This window comes from Leptosomus discolor, chromosome 10 (genome assembly GCF_034619465.1).
Source record: "Leptosomus discolor isolate bLepDis1 chromosome 10, bLepDis1.hap2, whole genome shotgun sequence".
NCBI lineage: Eukaryota > Metazoa > Chordata > Aves > Leptosomiformes > Leptosomidae > Leptosomus > Leptosomus discolor.
In genome coordinates this window covers 20,209,998-20,228,502 of record NC_141400.1, presented here as the reverse complement: position 1 = coordinate 20,228,502, position 18,505 = coordinate 20,209,998, and the positions used below count along the sequence as shown (strand labels likewise).

Genomic DNA, 18,505 nt, shown 5'->3' with positions numbered 1-18,505 from the left:
ACTTTTTGCTCCAGATCAACCAAAATCTACGGTGTTGAGGGTAATTAACAGGTGATACCTGTGTCTGAGGCTGAGACGTGAAGTCAGTGCCTGTCCTGTGGGCAGGTTTTGCCCTTGTTGGGCATGTGGAAAGAGTACGAGCATCTTTGAAGAGGCCGCCTCTGCCAGCAGTGATGTGTACGTAGGGCTAGGAGGGGAGTTAGTGGCACAGTGTTGTATTTGGGGTCTGCCTGTCTGAGGATGTGAGAATAGTCTTGAGATTTTAGTGACTTTGAGGTTTCTTTTCTGCTGGAGTAATTGTTCTCAGCCACATAATTTCAGATTGTTACTCACATGTGGTTTGTTCTGCAGGCGTGTTTCCTTTCTGTCATGTTACTACAGTCTCACAGTTGCCTTCAACAGAGGCTAAGAAATAACTAAACTTGAGTCCACATGTCTTCCTTGTCATTCGATTTTAATACCTGTCTTGGAGTTTGCATCGAGCAAGAAGTGGTGTTGATGTCTTCTTTGCTAAGCAGTGAGAAAAGAATGCCCACTGATGTGGTCCATGACTTTTGTAGAGGTGCCTAGCACAGCACATAGCTGCAGCGTGGCACGGCTTGCTTCCTTCTCTGGTACTGTGCCAGCTTCATACGTGCTGTCCAAAATTCCATGTTCCCCATAGCTGTGATATTGTGTGCCTCATGCACTCGTGTCTAATTTGGTGTCTGCCATCTCCCCAGGCTCTCAAATTCTTGCTACTTTCCAAGTTTCCTTCTCCAACTTTGTGTTTCAAACTTCTCTTTCCCCTAATGCAGTCAACAGTATTTTCTCCCCAAGTGTGTTAGCGTGTAGTTCTTCAAGTTGTCATGTCTCTTGTTCTTACTTGATTCATTAATTCTTGCTGATGAATGTAAATCCCAGTTTATTAACTGGCAGTAACACCAGGTACCAACAGGAAAAAAAGAAAAAAAAAAAAAACCCACCTCCTTGTGCTCAGTACTGCACAAACATTGAATAAGAGAAGTTCTTGCCCTGAAGTCTCGAACTAATTTTCTTCTGTTAACAGCTCATTAAGAAAAGTTTTCCTGGACTTCTTTCTCTTGAGCTATGGTACCCAGTCCCAGCAGTACCTCACCACACAGCTCATCACCCCCTTTTATTGATTTTTTTTTTTTTTTTTTTTTTTACAGTTCATCTTAGTTTTTATTCGTGTCATAACATTTGTTGATAATGTACTTGAATGAGTTGCTCTCCACATTTTATAATTAAACAAAGTGTGTTTTCACTGATATTGTAATGATCATGTTTTTCAGGAGAGACTCTTTTATCATTCCAGATCTCTCCCTGTGGGTATGTGCTGTACTCTGCAGCCTCACAGCAGTTTCTTGCTATTTATTCCCAGTACTATACTGGGAGCGTAAAGACCAAGCGCAGTAGCCAGCAGGCCAGAGCAATGGTGTGGTTCTCTTCAGCTTTTGTGTCTTCCTGCAGAAGGTTGGTGTTTCCCCCTTTTACCTGCAGTTTCCAAGAGCAGCTTTAAGGCGCTGGGCTTTTGGACTGGACTCGAAACTTCCCTCAGCTTTTAACTTCAGTGGCTTATTTGTGGAGGGGCAGAAGGGAACCCTGGAAGTGTGTGTGCCCCTCCTGAAGCTCTCGGGGGTGGTTCTGCTGGGGCTGGGAAGCATGCCGAAGAGTGCACCAAACCAAAGCGGATCCCTGAACTTAGTGCTTCTGAAACCCCGTGACTGTTACTGTCTATGGTGTTAAAATGAGAAGGCGCCCAGGTTTTGGTGTGCTGTAACTTCGCAATCTCCTGGAAACGGAGGTGAGTGCTTGGTGTCTCGCTGTAGTTGGATTCTACATCGTTTTATTTACGTACATTTTCCAATTTTAAGGAAAAAATACTAGTGTGTTTAATTTTTAGAGCCAAACATTGGGGAAATAGTGTCTGTATCCAGTGACCGGTTAAAAAGTGCTCTTTAGTCAGGAAAAATTGCTTAAACTTGTCCTTAGCTCAGATTCTAAGATTTCACCAAGGTAGATTGCTCCGTATTAGGTACTTTCCTTGACAGTTTTGGTTCCTGCTGCGATGTCACACCATTGAACAGTCTCTTCCATGGAAGTGTAGTAGGTACAAGTGAATCTTGCCTTTGGGAGCTGAACCGCGGTCCGTGTTCAGGCAGCGGTGTGAGAAGTGGGAGCGTGTTTCAAACAGAGAAACCGAATCAACGCGAGGGGACCAGGGATGTTCTGTGGCTCCTGTAGCTGCGTGTTGATCCCGAGGTGGTAGGCACCTACCCATAGATAGGCACGGACTCATAGATACTTGTGCAACCACCCCGCAGCCATATAAGGCAATGTTAGTGTAACTGGGGCTCCAGCATCAGAAAATTTGGAACCAAGTGGCGATAGCTTTATTTACCCTCGCCAGCAGCTTTTTTCCTCCTGTGCTGTGGGGCCGTGTGGAGCGGTCAGAAACAGAGAATGCACTCTCCTTAGTGTGAGCCCGGTGCAAGCGTCTGTTTTTAAATGAATATTTGTTATTTATATTAGTCTGCAACATTTTTTTGTGTAAATTATCCTTCAAAATTCATACTTCTGTGCGTGTCACCATCTAGGCTAACATTGCTATAAAAGCTCAACAGCTGATCATAACTGTACACCTTTGTACATTCACATGTATTTTTTTGTTTGTTTGTTTCTGCATTTAATTTAATTCCCAAAAGACGCTAAAGAGATTTCAGTGATGGAAGTGCTTAAATGGTTTTAATCAGGCTTTGATGTGCACAAATCATTAAAGCGAGTAGGATGAGGAGATAAGAGTCCACAATTCTCTTTGTATAGTTTGGCTGCAGAGCAGCTGAGGGAGTATTTTTCCTATAGGGGAGGGTAGAATCAACCCAAAAAAAGCCACATCAAAATGGGAATTTAGTTTTTGTGTGATGTTATGTATTTTGTGGGCAGAGGAGTAACCAGAATTTCTGGAAAAAAAAAAAAAAAAAGAAATCTGCCAATCTCATTTTCCCGTGTTCCATTGCTGTTAGCATAAGCATTTCCTTGTTTAAAGATAATTAAAAAAATGCTTGGTCAAAATCCAAATCTGAAAAATTGAGCCATTAAGATGAAAATTTCAGAAAAAAATTGAATATGGAGAAACAGGTTAAAGGACTTAATGGGGGAATATGTTGTAAATTTAATTTAGCAAGTCGTACTGTGTTTTGGCTTAAGTAGGAGTAGTAACCTAATGGAAGTGGCTGTGGTTGAAAAATACTTGATTTTACAAAGATGATGTAATATTTTCTTATTCTTGTAACTTCAAGGGCCTTGAATCATAAAGATTGGCCAAGATGAGATGAAATGGACTGATATTTTTCCTATCTCATGTCTTTTTTTTTGATGTACTGGGTGGTCCCGTATGGAGAAGAGCTTACTGATAGTTTTGTTTGTGTGTTTTGGGTAGGTCTTGGTATATTTGGGTGGGTGGAGGGGCTGCTGGTGGTGGTGGGGGGGTTGTTTGTTTGTTTGAGATTTAACATTAAACCTTCCAGTTCACATGTGGTTTGTGTGTCAGTGACTGGTGCTGGTGTGTAGCTACTGCGGCCCACGCCAGCTGTAGGCAGAAGACAGTCTGGCCACTGTCCCTCTGGTTTTAAAATTGGTGAAGTTTTGGAACCACCATATTTAATTTTGTCCTTAGGATGCTGATAGGATAAATTAGCATCCCATTAAAACATTGATCTGACACGGTGAAAACTATGGTGTAGATAGCCTTTAAAAGCTAAAGGGTGAGAGAGTTGTTCCTGGAGCAGTAATTACTTCTGCTGAAATATCTGCACCAGTTGTAGTTAAGGAGGACAACCTACAAGTCAGAAGTTTGTACTGTGGCTCATTCTCAGCCGATAATTACCAGAAGTATGTTTTACTAGGGGAGAGTTTTAACAAGTAGTTTTCGGCTTAGATTTGTTCATCACTAACAACCTCCTGAAAATTGCTTTTTTCTTAATTTTTTCTCCCAACTTTCTTTTGTTTTAAAGAAAAAGTTGCATTGTTTTGTGGCTATATGGAGCAAGACGCATGCTGAATTGACATTTAAAGATGTTTTCGTGGTGTCCTTTTCACGTACCTAATTGGCCCAAATAGCTTGTGTTGATTTTTTTTGTTTATTTGGGGGTTTTTGGGGGGTAAATCCTGTTGCCGTTTGCAGGGGCGAGGGCAGGGAGAGGGGAGCATTGGAGACAGCAGGGACCTGCTGGGCACTGCTGCTGCTCGCTGTACACATGGTTATTCAGGGGAACGTTAAAACACATCCAGTCATGACTAACTGACGGACTCGAAAACTAAAGACGGTAAAAAATGGGCGCGGTTTAATCTTCGGCTCTATTTAAGAGTGCAAAATGTGGATCTCATTGGCTGGTATAGTGGGGTGATTTCTTGCTGGCAGGAGTGTGCTTTGGATTTATACGATTTATTTTAATCCATTATACAACTTAATATTGTTTAAATTACTGTGCATAAGCAAATAGTGAATTGTACCTTAAAAAAGATAATCTTAGCTTGTACTTCATAGAGTTCAGTTAATGCAGCCAACAGCGAGGAGTCGCCGTCGGTCCCAGGTGCCTAAGAAAAGGGACAGAACTGTCGACTCGGAACTAGTTTGTCCCCCACATCCCTGGGAGCTTTAGCAATGAGAAGCGGTTCTCGCCGTGTAATTTCTGTAGCCCTGGGAAGCAGTTTTGGCTGTTAACAGGGTGGTTATCGGCTTCAAGCTCTGCAAGAAACGGACGCGCCGACAGTCGCTGCGTGAACTGAACTGGCCTGTTGCGTTACGTGTTTTGAAATTCAACTGAATTTTGGCAAGACTTTTGCAAGGCTACTTGTGTTTTTCTTGAACTTCATACAAGAAAAAGCTTAACTTCTTTCTCTAGTGGCAAGATTCGTTGAGTCTCACTGACTTTAAATTATATATGTTGTGATTCCGTGTTTTGCAGTTTCACGTCTGTCAAGTCTTTTAGCTTATAGTTAAAAATATGTTAGGAAGAGCGGGTCAAAACCAGCTTGCACAACGCCTTCACTAGTTTATCAAATGCAGAAGTTAAGTTTTTGGTCTGGGTAGACCAAAAAGTGTTTACATCTCTTCTGCAGAAGGTACTTCATGCTTATCCCATTGCTGGTGTAACAGTGCGGTCCTCAGGTGACAGCGGGTTGCACGTGAGCGGTGCTGGCAATGACCACGAAGGCATTGTTTGATTCCCCACTGCCCTGCCTGGGACGCAGGATCCCTGCGAACAGACGCAAGGCGTGTTCTGTCCAGGGCGTCTTTGGTGGCTCGGTCTCTTTTTGGTACTTAAATCTGTAAGAACTATGGGGGGAAAAAAACCCAAACCCAACTTAACATCATTAAGGGGGGGGAAACAAGTTATTAAAAGGGTTTGTGTATCTAAATTAATGTTTATCAACTGTTTTCTGGAAGTAATTGATACTGTACTGAACGTCCTGATAGTACTAAATGTCTTGATACTCAGTGGCTGCTGAAACTTTAATGTTTTTCTCAGTCTGCTTAAAGGGATAATAAAATACATGTGGCATTTAGTAGGTAGGATGAAAGGTTAAAACTTTCCAACTTTTTAAGTAGTGTTTGTTTGGAAGCACTGCACATCAAAGCTGTGGCTTTTCTGCTGAATTTCAGCTTACCTCTGGAGATAGTTCTGGTCCCTTCCTCTTGCTTCCAAATTTTTTTTGCTTTGTCTGCAAATCTTAAACACTCCTCTTCCCTAGTGGGTTTTTCCAAAGTGTAACTAATACGCGCTCTCATCATCTTCAATGCACTTAAATTTAAAAAGAAAGTTTTAAGTTAACAGAAAGTATCCCAGGTCTCTGAGCTGTCATGTCACTCGGGTGCTAATAGCGGATTTTGGACAGGTAGCAAATGGTGATGAATTTGTTAAACATTTACGTACGAGTTAGGGCTGAAAACTGGGAATTGGAGTTAAAATTCTTATTCTCTCTTTTCTGGTGCTCAAAGTTGTGGATTTTAAGATGTTTATGAACCCTTCCCATTTTCAAAATGTAAAGCAATCCTGGAAGTACCGTAACTGCTAACGGGGACCATCGGCGCTGTGAGAGGTCAGGCCGTCACTTCGGAAAAGATCTTTACGTGCCGAGATGCCTGACCTCGGTGGGCTTTGTGGTGCTTCCCCTCTACGCCCTTTGGTTGTTCTGGCAGCAGTCTGGCAGCGTACTTCACTTTGCTGTGCTGCTCGGTCGCTCTGTGGCAGACCTCGAGTGTTTCCCCATGTTTCTGCAGAGTTAAATCACAAAGCGGTGGAGTTCCGTGACTGTGGCTGCTCTGCCAGCCTGCTCTCCGGCATCCCCCTGCTCTTGTTTCATCATCGCTCATACCACCACGCTGCTTGTCTGCTGGTGCAGACCGAGTCCACCTGTGACACTGCGATGCAAAAAACCCACAGGCAGTAATTTAATGAGACTTTTTTGTGGATTTTGGATATTGTTGTTTTGTTTTAAACAGGTTACTTATTCCTGCTCTCTAATGTTGATGTGACTGTTTCGGGTGCCACAGAGCATTCAGACTTACCTCTGTTTAAAAATAACCCTGCCCCCAAAATACATATTTAACCTGCAGTTTTCCTGAATTCAGCTTAAGCAGCTCCAATAAATGGCTGCGGCGGCACAGCCGGGAGTGCCGTGCGGGGCAGGAGCGCGGCACGGGCTGGGAGCTGCTTCAGGCCTCTGCTGTGGACCAGGGACTTGGGGCCACACCCGTGCTGCACTCTCAGATTTTAAAAATTGCCTTTTGCTTCAAGTACCGAGTAGAGCTGGGAACAGGATGTATTAATAGTCCCAAAATATTTTATCGCTGATGCTGGTGTGGTGAAGATGCATCCAGCGAAAGCTGTGTTTAGGAAATAAGCTGCGCTTGACAGAGCAAGGGGAAGCGGCAGAGATGCTATCGGTATTTACACAGCACTGTCGTGTGGAAGAGCCCTTACTAGTGTGAGCAGTTACAAAAGGCCCAAGTGGTTTATGCAGTAGCAGAATTTATTATCTCAAACCCTGAAGTTCATTTTAGTGTTATGCAGCAGAATGTGTGAAACCTTGCTTGCGATAGGAAGTCTGAGATAAATGTCTTGTGAGACAGTGCAGGCAGATGATCTTTCAATAAGGGTGGAGGAAATGGCAGTTAAACCTGGGTAATGCATGTGATAAACTACTTCTCTCCTTGCTTTTTCTGTACTTCTGCTCAAGTGGGAGAAGGATGTGAACCTTGAAATGAATGTGACTTTTCCCTTTTGCCTTTTCACTCTCTTAGTTTAGATGGCACCTCATGAAAACATTGTCTGCTGTTTCAAATGTTATGCAGAGCACATTTACCAGAGAGTTTCTGTGAAGTGGATCCTTTCTTAATCCTAATGCCATAGAGTTCATAACACTCAAATGTAATGATGTCTTTTATGAAAGTAAATTAATGTGAGGAAGTCAGAACTGTAATAGCTAGATTAATGTTGGAAGTCTGAATAACTATTGCTTAATAAAATTTAAACACCAATTGTCTTGTCTTCAAAGTTTAAGCAGAAGAACATGTAGCCACAGGAATTCAGTTATTAAGTTTGTGCCCAATTAAACTGCAGAATATTGTTGGGAAACAGAATATGCTTTGCTTAGCCTGTGTGGACATGAAAAGATTGCATGTAAAAACTTTGTGTTCATGATGCTCCCTCTTTGCACTGTGCAAATCACAGACTCTACCAGCGATGGAGGATTGCAAGGATGAGGAGAGTGGTGTTGTCTGAGTGCGAGATTGGATTGGGCCGAAATTTGCGGAGTTGAGATTTGCGTGAGAAACAAAATTGTGTTCCTGGTGGGCGGCAAAGCTCTGTGGAGTTCAGTCTGCTCGGCAGTGCTTTTGGTTTTGTTCTCTTCTAACTGGCAGAGCCTGAGCTTCAGGTGGTGTTAAAAAGAGTGTCGTTGCCTTGGTTAAGAAAGCCTCCTGTTCCTGAAAGTAGCTTTGATATTGCAAGGTGAAGCAAATAGAAGTGCAAGAACTTGGGGAGGCAAAGTTGAAATTCTGCTTTGCTTAACAACAGAAACGAGCTTCACTTCCCTCTTCTGGCTCAGGCTTGGTTATTGATAACGAGTGCATTGAGGCTGCTCTGTCTTACCTGACTCGGAGTCCTGGCTCGGCGTTGTGGTGCAGAAAATGGCAGTTTTAGTAGATTATGGCTTTGTTGTTATCACAGCGTTCAATCTTAGAGATATTATTTTCCTTTGGGGTTGGTATCGCCCGTGTTGGGTCATTCCTCTGTGGGACCTCTGCTATCTGCTTCTGCAGTTGCTTTGTGGCAGATAGAGGGACGCTTGATGGAGGCATGAACCTTCCTCTGCTGTTTGCATCCCCTGAGAGAGGAGGAGCGAGCAGGGAGTTATGCTGTCGCTCTCCAGACTTCCCTATTTTGCTGCTGTTTCTGAAGAGGCAGAACAAAAAGGAGGGACTGAAGTTGATGTGGGCAGCTCTGCTCTCCACAAGGAGCTGGGAGCTTTGTTTCAGTGTAAGGCTGATCGGGGGGAACCAGACGTTTGTGTTACCATGTAGTTCTTTTGCACAGAAACATGGCATTTTAAAGAATGGGTAGTTTTGGATCTTTTAAGATCCCTTGAGTAAATTACGTCAAACAAGTCTTGCAAATTCTTCCTGGGTATAAACAATTTAAACTATTGTAGTAGTGTGTTTTAGAAATGGACTTCAACCTTCATTTTAAATGAGCTGTATTGCAACTGCTGAAGTTAGAAACTTCCTCCTCAACTTGGCTTCTGAAGTCCAGTTGCTGCGTGTTAACTTTTACTGTAGTCAAAATGCAGTCCTTGCTTCTATGAAAGCTGAATCTTGCGTAGGATGAATAATATACCCCCTTCTCATCTGAACTTCCGTGATGAAACGTTACGCTTACAGAGCCTCTTTGCTTCTAAAGAATCCCCAAGTCCTTTTTCAGCAGTTAGTGTTGAGTTGCAAACGATCGCTGTAATTCTTCTACCCATCACTGTGGAGCGGTGGCTTCTCAAGTAGAAGATGCTGGCTGGTGCTGGGGTAACCCAAGGCAGTTTTGAGAGGTGAAGGGGGAATTGGGCAGATGAAACCAATGAGCAGGATTTTTTGCTTTGTCACTTGACCGAGCCACTGGAATTAACAATGTGCTCTTACAAAAAGTGCTGTGAAATTTTTCTCAACTAACGGTGGTGAGGGATTTGTCCTCGTTTGTCTGAGAAGCAGCGGCAAGTCCAGGCGCATAGTGCCTTCTTGGGGATTTCTGCGGCGTTTCGGAGCTGAGTGGGAAGGAGAAGTGCCTGCAGCAAACTGCTGGCTCTGCCCTCCCTGGTAGTTCTCGTCAAACATTAACCTGACCTAGGCCAGCTTGCTTTTCTTATTTATTTATTTTTTAAAACTCTCCCACCCTCACAATACCTACAAAGGTCTTCGTGTCCAGCTCTTACAGTACTTTGTGATCTCCCTGTTGAATGTGCAGAAGGAATCCCTGACAGGAAGGCTGGGATAGAAACGTTTACCTTTATATTGCAGAAACAGAAACGTTGGTGTTTATATTAGTGGTGAATCACTGTTTTGTATTTGTATGGTGTCACCAGTGGCTCAGACCTTCTAATAAAACCTTGGGAAGAGGGATAGCTCTCTTCTGGAGATGGAGCTCTGCAAGAGTTCATGCTCATCGAAGTGTCCAAACGAGGTGCTGGCTGAAGCTTTCGTGTGTTCACATGTGCAATCCTGCTGACGGCGAGCTGATTGATAGGAGTTATAATTTACAAGTACTGCTGGTAGAACCGACCTTTTCTTTGGTGGGGCTGATGCCATTTGCAGCTGGAGCCACCCCAAACTAAATACCCCTCCCTTGGCACAGAACAGCACTGCGGTGCTCACCAGAGCTGGTGGAGAGCTGCAGCCCTTGTGTCAGAAGGTGCGAGGGAGAGAAGTAACACAACATACTTTGTCCTTCTGAAAAGCTGTTTTTTTCCTATTTTTTGACACGTATGAATATTATTTGAATACTCTGTATCTTGTTCTTAGTTTTGTTCCTCATTTTAGTGTTATAAAACTCCATGAAGATGACTTTGATTGTAGTGCTTCTGTATTTGCAACACTGCGATTGTCCTTCAAACTTTACCTGGAGAAGCATACTGTTTGCACTTTTTTTGTGCAAAGCTGTATCATTTCAGTGGGAAATATTTTCCCCCCTGCATTTTTTTCTTTACCATGACATAGAAAGGTAGACGTTAAGGCTACACAGTCACTTCTCTGTGATGAGTATTAAATAGTTCTTGGTGACACCAGAGCATGTTCCTGTTTTGTGTGTTGGTGGGTTTTTGTTAATTTTGTTGTTTCAGGGCAGTTATTTTTTAATTTCTCCCTGTATTTAGCAGCTGTTATGTGAGTGCATTTGTATTCAACGCTGACAGTAGCATTTTAGGATTGTGTACGTGATTTTAGTGACAGGATTAGTAGCGCTGCCGTACTCAATGCATGAGTTGGGGGAAGCATGCCATGCCAACTGTTTAGATACTCCTTGCTATTCATGGTACAAGTAAGAAAAATATTTGAATTAAGTAACAGCTATCTTTGGGAGGGAGTTGGATGGAGCATTAAGGCAATTTCTGGTATTTTTAAATGCCTTCTGAAAATGTGTCATTCCTTATTACGAGCAGGTTTTCCAGCCTTTTTTTTTTTCCCTCCCTTTAAGAAATAGTCATTTGGGTTGTCTGTGCTTCACACAGCTGGGTGTGCCCTGCACGAAGCTCTAGATATTGTGTGTTCTCTCTGAAGACTGTTTATCATTCATGGCCAAATGTTGTCAAACAAAATTTGTGTTTCATCACAGCCAATTAACCGGCACTGGATAAATGAACTGTTTGATTTCTCTTGCTTATGAAACCAATTCAGATAGAAAAAAAAGCCCTTGAGTTAAATGAGGATGTCTTGAAGGAAGTCAAGGTGTTGTAAACACGCTTTGAAGATCCCCTAACGCCTGGTTGAAAAGCGGTGGGTTTGGATCGCTTTTTGGTGGGTTGCGTGTGGAGGGTTCCTCGGGCAGCCCTTCACCTTTGATGGTTTTGCCTGATGGTGTCTGGGAAGATGGAGCAATGCTGCTGGTGAACTTGGGCAAGGGCAGGCTCTCGGATGCCTGGTGTGGTTCAGGAGGGGTCAGAGGTAGGCTGGTAGTCCTACGCCTGCACCCAGAGATTGGCCGGCGGCCTCTTCCCTTTAACAGCGTTGCCAGTAAAACTTTGGCAGTGTGGGTGTGTTGGGTTTTTTTTTGTTCTTTCTTTTTTTTTTTTTGTGTCAAACTGAAAGTGTGGTCCAAAAGTCCCAAACCTGAGCTCTGCACCCCTGCCCCAGAGCTGAGGGAGGCGGGAAGCAGGAGAAGGCTGCAGCCGGTGGGCAGGGCAGCAGCAACGCTGCGATTTCGTAATGCCGGTTATAAAGTCCAAGATGATGACTGCTTGAGTGAACTCTAGCCAAAGCCATGCCCTTTTTGGATTAAGGATGTGCAGAAATACCAAACAGGATTTAGTAAGATGTTGGGATGAGAAATGACGTTTGTGTTTCTGGTTCGGATGATTCGAAAGATGCTGGACTCATTCATGTGCTGAGCATGTCTAGATCAGCAGTTAATCATGGCTAAAGAATATGCACAAGTGAAGTTTGTGTAGGAGGTTTCTGTGAACTTCCTGCTGAATTTCCTGCTTTCTTGCAACTCTTGGTATTGAGCTGGAGAAGAGGCACGAGGTTTGAACAGTGTCAGTTGTGCGGTGGGATCACGTACTGAACGGACCGTGCGGAGTACATCATGGCTGACTGTGCACAGGGAATGACCCAAGCCGTATAGAATTAGAATTTCTAAAAATGGAGCTACTGTGCTGTGCTTTAGGCCTGTGTTCAAATTTGCCTTTGTTTTTGAACTTTTCTTTCCCCGGATGTGGAAATTAAGGTGAATTTGGTCCTTGCTGTGGGGGCATTGGTTTTGTCTCCCTGAGCCTGGCTCTGCTCCTCCTGGGAGTTCACACTTTTGCTCACGCCTCCTGGGAAGAGGGAAAGGGAAATTATAGCAGGATCCTCTTGATAGCAGCAGGTACAAGTCAACGAGTTCTTCACCTTCCACTTCCAGGCCTGCTGTGCAGGGAGGGAGGAGCAGAGGTGCTGCCCTCTTGCCCAGAGGGTGGGGTAGGGGTGGCAGGAGCTCAGCTGCACCAAGCTGCTCTTGGCTCTTTTATCTTGTGGGAAAAGGTTTAAATCTGGGATGTGGAGGTGGATGTGGGAGAGGGAGAAGCAGTTCTGCCTCTGTGCAGCTCTGCCTGTGTCTGCAGCGGTGGTGGGAGCGGCAGCAGGGCAGAGCTCCTTCCCACCAGTCCGCATCGAAACTGGGAGAGAGTGGAGCTTCGCATGCCAGCGTCAGACGGGGCTGGTGTCCGCTCTGACTTGGGCAAAAAAACTGAGAACCAGCAAATAGTGCATTGCTTTGATCACAGCAGTATATTTAGATAGTGGATTTTAAAGGTTTGTTATAATGACAAGTGGTTTGAAAACTTAGTTTTGCAATTTCCTTTATGCTGAAGTTAATTGCTAGCAATGTTGATGAAGTAGGCACGCCTTAGTCTTCTGCTTTTTAGAGTACCTCTGCTGCTTACCTTTGCTGAACACAGGCAAATTTGTCTTCTGTTCTGTTTCGTGGCTGTGGAAGATACGGATTTGGCTGGGAAGCCAAAGTAGAGAGTTAGGGAAGCCCCGCTAACTTCATTTATTTACACATTTAATGCTAGTGTGCTTTTAATGGCTTAGTACATGTTGTAGGCACTTGTAATACCTCTGTATAGAGATGTAGAAGATCAGATACAAACAGGACTAACTTGAATCGTATCCAAACTCTTGACTCTAATAAAAAAAATGAAAAGAATTAAAAAAAAAAAAAAACAAACCTAAACCCAATCCCCATGCAGTCAAAACGACTACCCGTGAAGGTGTTTATCACTTATTATACTGGAAGAGGCTGGGGAGGAGTGGTAAAAAGTGTGATTAGCTGCTGTATTTCTGACGACTAATCTCACGTTGACCTGGCAGGTATACCCAGATCAGCTCTGGTTTTGCTCCAGTTCTGATCTCAAGTGGATCTTTGCTGTAATGTTCCTTTCATGTGACAGCATTGGTGCAAATGTTGTTTTTTTCCTCAGTCCCAAGAGTTGTAGTAAATGTTGTCACAATTTTGGAAGATTATGCATGTCTCTGTAAAAAATAGTAAAGGTCTTTGTTAATATTTAGCCCTCTATTTGTAAAATGTAGATGTAAAATTCTTGGTTAAGATGATAATCTTCTAGATGTATAGCTGTACGTAATTCACAATCTTAGTGTATTGATGTGAATGAACTACTCAAAGATGGGGCACTCCTGTTGCTTGCCTCGCACTTTGCCTTTAACAGTAAATGGCACAGATTCAGACTGTTCCTGTCAGCTTTAACTGATCAGTCTCTATAATTAAATCTCGTATTTGTCTCTGTTTAAATCCTACACGTCTAAGAAATTGGGCTGCAGTCTAAAGAATAAGCTTTTTCAGCCTTAAACTTTTAACACAAGTTTGCCATGAATGTCGGAGTGATGCAAGTCGTTTGCTTGCACGGTTCCAGTGCGCAGGTCCCGCTCTCAGTGGCAGACTTGATGTTCACTCGCAGATACGTGAGGTCAACTGATTACAGGATAACTGGAGAAAAAAGTGATTTTTCACATATAGTTTAAAAGGTGTGTTATTCGTAAACTTGATATCAGCATCCAGTTGGATTATGCTAATGCTTCTACTTTGTTTACAATGCAGGGAAACACAAGAAACCCGTCACCTTAAAAAGCATCAAAGATTTAAATTTACACTGTGGGTTTATTCTGGTTTTGGCATCCTCTTAGATTTCACTATATTCAGAGTAGTAGACAGAGTGAAGTCAGAGAAGTAAGAAGTTAGAGTAAGAGGCTAAAATGTTAGTAAAGTGAAAAGAATAATGCTTTAAAAACTGAGTGATGGGTTGAAGTTGTCTTGTTTAGAACAGAGTAGCTGGTTTTGCCTAGCTTTCAAAGTAATGCTGTAGCAAATACTTTATTTGTTTGTTTATTTTAAATAATCAGGCAGCTGTCTAAAAAACATGTAATAATGTCAGATGCTTAGAAAAATCATTTTCATTTTAGACTGCAAATTCTGTGGAAGAACAGCTATTTCTTTCCTGGAAGCACCTACCATACTTTTTGCAGATCAGTAAGGCACGCTCATAAATCTGTTGTCAGGAAGGATAGCACATGTTAAAAGAGTTGGTACCACATTATTTATCTTATTTTGTTTACTCCTTTAAGTCTCAATGCTTTTTCAAGCTCAAAGGGAATCTTTTCCAACTTTTTCGTTTGTGTGTGTTGCAACAATTTGACGTGTTTCTGTTAACTCCAGCAGCGAGACCAAGCTGCAAAATAGAATTTGTAAGAGAGGAGTTTGGCAGGTTTTTAATCTGCATTTTTGCAGTAGGAGAACACTGTATGGTCTAAGGCAAAAGGTTCAATATTGCCTGAACTTCACTGAAATTACTGTTTTGAGTAGAAATATCTTTTGGGAGTCAGGGAGCAAGGGAGACCTGGAAACAACATCAAAGCTTGAGGTTAGAATACGTGGGAGAACGGGTGCCAAGAAAGGTGTGTCAGCAGCAAAAATAACCCCAAATCTACAGTAGAAGTCAGGCACTGAATGGGTGGGGGAATAAGAGAGTAAAATTGCAGAACATTTGGGAGATGTAGAGGAGAAAAAGTACTTTAGAAATGAATGGGAGATGTACAGCGTGGGTTGAAGCAGCTAAGTGATTGAAGCAGGTGAAATGGTTTGGAATAGTTACTTGCCTGAGGACTTTGTGGATTTTTTCATTTTTTTGTTAGTGCACAAGCTTTCCCTGTCAGAAGCTAGCTGCAGATTGGGGGTTACAGCTCTCCCAAGTCTGAGGTGTCTTAAGTTGGACAAACACCTTCTCAGTTTTGAGGAGTTACGGTCAGGGGGATTCTTAACTGAGGTCATTATTTCGGCAAAACAGGTACAGGGGCTCACTGTGGGTGCTTGCATCCCTCCTTGTTTCCTTCTGTGATCAGAATTTTTTTTTTTTTTTTTTTATTAGCAGCAACATGAACCGTGAAGACCGGAATGTGCTGCGTATGAAAGAAAGGGAAAGGCGAAATCAAGAAATTCAACAGGGTGAAGAAGCCTTTCCACCTAACTCTCCTCTCTTTGCTGAACCATACAAAGTTGTGAGTTTATGCAGTTCTTACAAATGCAGTTTTTATAGCAGAAGTTGTATGCAAATTTGTGGTTTGGATTTATTATCTGCATTCTTTTTAGAGTCACAGCTCTTATGTCAACGATGTATTTAAGCAGGGCTTGAAAATAAGGATGGGCAGTTACTAACCAGCTCTGCTGGGAGATTTGTAATCATACTTATGAAGGAGGGGCTGCTTTGCAGGGAGTGAGAAAAGGGATGATAAAACCATAAATTTTTTTGGCTTTCTTCTGCCTTTGCTACAGTGACTCAAAAATAATTAAACTGTCCATTGTGTCATGCCCAATTGCTTTTTTTCGGGTGCTTTAGCCTGTTGCTAAACTTCTAACCTTCAATCAATGTGATCCAGACCTGGGTAAGTTCAGAAAGAGAATGTTTAAATAGGAGGTTAATTTTAAATGCTGAAGTGCCTGATATGACAGAATTATCAGCTTTAACTAGTATGCCAGTTGTTTGTATCTGATTTTTTTTCTAGTTTGTTTTGAAGGAGTTGGCCCTGTTTATCATCTCGTACAGCTTCAGACCTGGGCTAGGTTTCCTTCTGGGTTTGATTTGCTGAACAGAACTGGGAAAAATAACCTAGTTTTGGGAGAGCTAAAAAAAAAACCATTTAAGATTCTCCTTATGTAGCTCAAAACTCACTTTGAAAGCAAACCGGTTCCCTTATCACAATTTCAGCTGGTTTGCAAGAAGTAAAACACTGTGACTGAAAACTGTCCTGCAGGAGGAAAGTTGAGAGGTGTTTTTTGCTTGGAGTGGGTTTTTTTTTCATTATTATTTGTTTATTCCTGTCCTCCCATCACTTTACTGTGCTTAATAACCAGACCCTGCATGTATGAAGTTAACTAGAGCTTGTTGGGATGCATGGGTAATGACACAGTATGCCCGAGTTGAAAACAAACTGGCTGTATAAGAACGAACACTTTCTTACGTATAATCTTGTTGGCAACAAGACTTATGCCAGTATAAGTACCGATTAAAAATTACATACAGTGGTGAGGTTAAGCTGATTTTTATTTTACTGTTAATTAAAACTTTTTAGGTCTAATACATTCTGTATTAGAGAAACAGTCTTTAAGGTAAGAGTCTTTAAGTTGGCAGTAAGCACCTGCAATTTTTAAACTTGCATCCAGCTCACCAGTGCATTATCTGAAGCGCTGATTAGTGCTGTTTCAGCTGTGGGGCATTAAATTATTGCTTTAAAAACTAAAATTGGGAATTGGGAACAGTGGCGAAAAAGACAGGCATGCTAGCCATGATCTTAGCCCTGAAATTTAGATTAACTGCAGTAGTTGTCAGGTCAATTAACTGAAAGCGGAGTTGTGATTTTTAAAGCATTGATTTTTTAAAATTATTTTCACAGACCAGCAAAGAAGACAAATTGTCTAGTCGTATTCAGAGCATGCTTGGTAATTATGATGAAATGACGGATCTTATAGGAGATAGATCGCTACAAAAGCTTGTTGCAATTCCCAAACCAACCGTACCATCAGCACCAGATGAAAAATCAAACCAAAGCTTCTTTGGTGATCAGAGACACAATACTAGCTCACATCAGAGCAGCAAATGGACTCCTGTAGGACCCGCACCTAGCACTTCCTCGCAATCTCAGAAACGGTCCTCGGGTTTACAGAGCGGACACGGTAGTCAGCGTGGCGGTGGCAATAACACTAGCAGTAGTGGCCAGAGGCACGACCGTGACTCGTACAGTAGCAGCAGCAGCCGCAAAAAAAGCCAGCATGGGTCTGAACACTCCAAACCCCGTTCTTCCAGCCCTGGAAAACCATCTGCTGTTTCTTCGTTGAGCTCCAGCCATTCAAGATCTCATGGAAATGATCACCACAGCAAAGAACATCAACGTTCAAAATCTCCCCGGGATCCTGATGCGAACTGGGACTCTCCTTCCCGTGTGCCCTCATTTTCAAGTGGACAACACTCTAATCAGTCTTTTCCACCTTCACTAATGTCCAAGTCCAGTTCAATGTTACAGAAACCCACTGCATACGTGAGGCCGATGGACGGGCAGGAATCCATGGAACCAAAGTTATCCTCCGAACACTACAGCGGTCAGACTCACAGCAGCAGCGTGAATGAGCTGAAGCCCAGCAGCAAAGCACATCTAACCAAGCTGAAAATACCTTCCCAACCACTAGATGTAAGTTGCCGTCTCTTTCCTGGCTTCTTAAGTCCAAGTCCCTTTGGGCTTGGATTTTCCAGCTTCTTTAAAATCCCAACCTACGCAATCAAAATTCAGTTTTTAGTAAACACTGTCTTTTTGTTACACAAAGCATCTTAAACTTAGGCAGTGAAGACCTGTATTTTAAATGGGGAATGTGCAAAATTCTTCTGCTTCTTCCATGTGGATACCATTATTTTTATTAAATAAAGAGTATGAGACGTTCAGAAAGGCTAACTTAACCCAGAGAGGCTAATTTTTGTAGAGTATTTCTGTAGTCAGAAGTTAGTGAAATAGTAGGATATTCACAAATATTTTGACAAGCTAGAAACATCTCTTGTTGTTACTGCGAGCTGTGTTGTCTTAGACTCGTGATACTATCTGCATGTATCAGATTTTCTTTTGAAGTGTGTGGCAATTACTAGATGTGATTATTATACCTTCACCTAGGGAAAATAAGCTAACCCTAGAGCACACCAATTTGAGCAGGTTTCAGAACTTTTGTTGGCTATGCTGGAAACAAAATACTATTAGGTGAACAACTTCTAGTAGTTTGGTAATTCTCGTCTGGTTAAGGCACAGTCTCTGACTACAGCTCACTTGCAAGGAGAGTGCCTTTCTTAACAATAAATTGTCATTGCATCTCCTGTTTGCTTGAATCGTGGTAGCTAGAGAAAAGCCGTTGTTCCTGGGATTTCAACAAAGAGCAAAGTAAGATCCAGGACACCGGTAACGAAGTTCAAAAATAAATTGAAGACTTGACACGCGAATGCTGATGCAGTGAATCGTACTGTGGCTTTGCCTCCTTTCTGCTTGTAGCAAGCAGGGATGCAGAAGGTTCACAGTTCCATAATTATTGCTGTTTCTGGATTCGTGCTGTAATGTATGTTTTACTTGATAATGCGGTTTGTCATCACCGTGCATTCACAGTCATGCACTTGAATTCAGATATTAGCCAGTGGCTTCTTCCAGGAAATTATTGGA

General features: G+C 42.5%; 1 protein-coding gene across 2 annotated transcripts in view; it reads left to right on the top strand.

Annotated features, from left to right (window-relative positions):
* Positions 1-18,505, top strand: part of AFF4 (ALF transcription elongation factor 4) — a 49,433-nt gene that overhangs the window by 2,769 nt on the left and 28,159 nt on the right. Inside the window, exons 1-3 of one of the 2 annotated variants that reach the window (XM_086471013.1) lie at positions 1,715-1,807; positions 15,187-15,316; positions 16,709-17,500. In XM_086471013.1, coding sequence (XP_086327139.1) covers positions 15,194-15,316; positions 16,709-17,500 — 915 coding nt within the window. In that variant the 5' untranslated portion in view covers positions 1,715-1,807; positions 15,187-15,193. Of the gene's footprint in view, positions 1-1,714; positions 1,808-15,186; positions 15,317-16,708; positions 17,501-18,505 lie in introns of those variants that run through there. The other variant, XM_086471012.1, reaches the window with a different exon arrangement.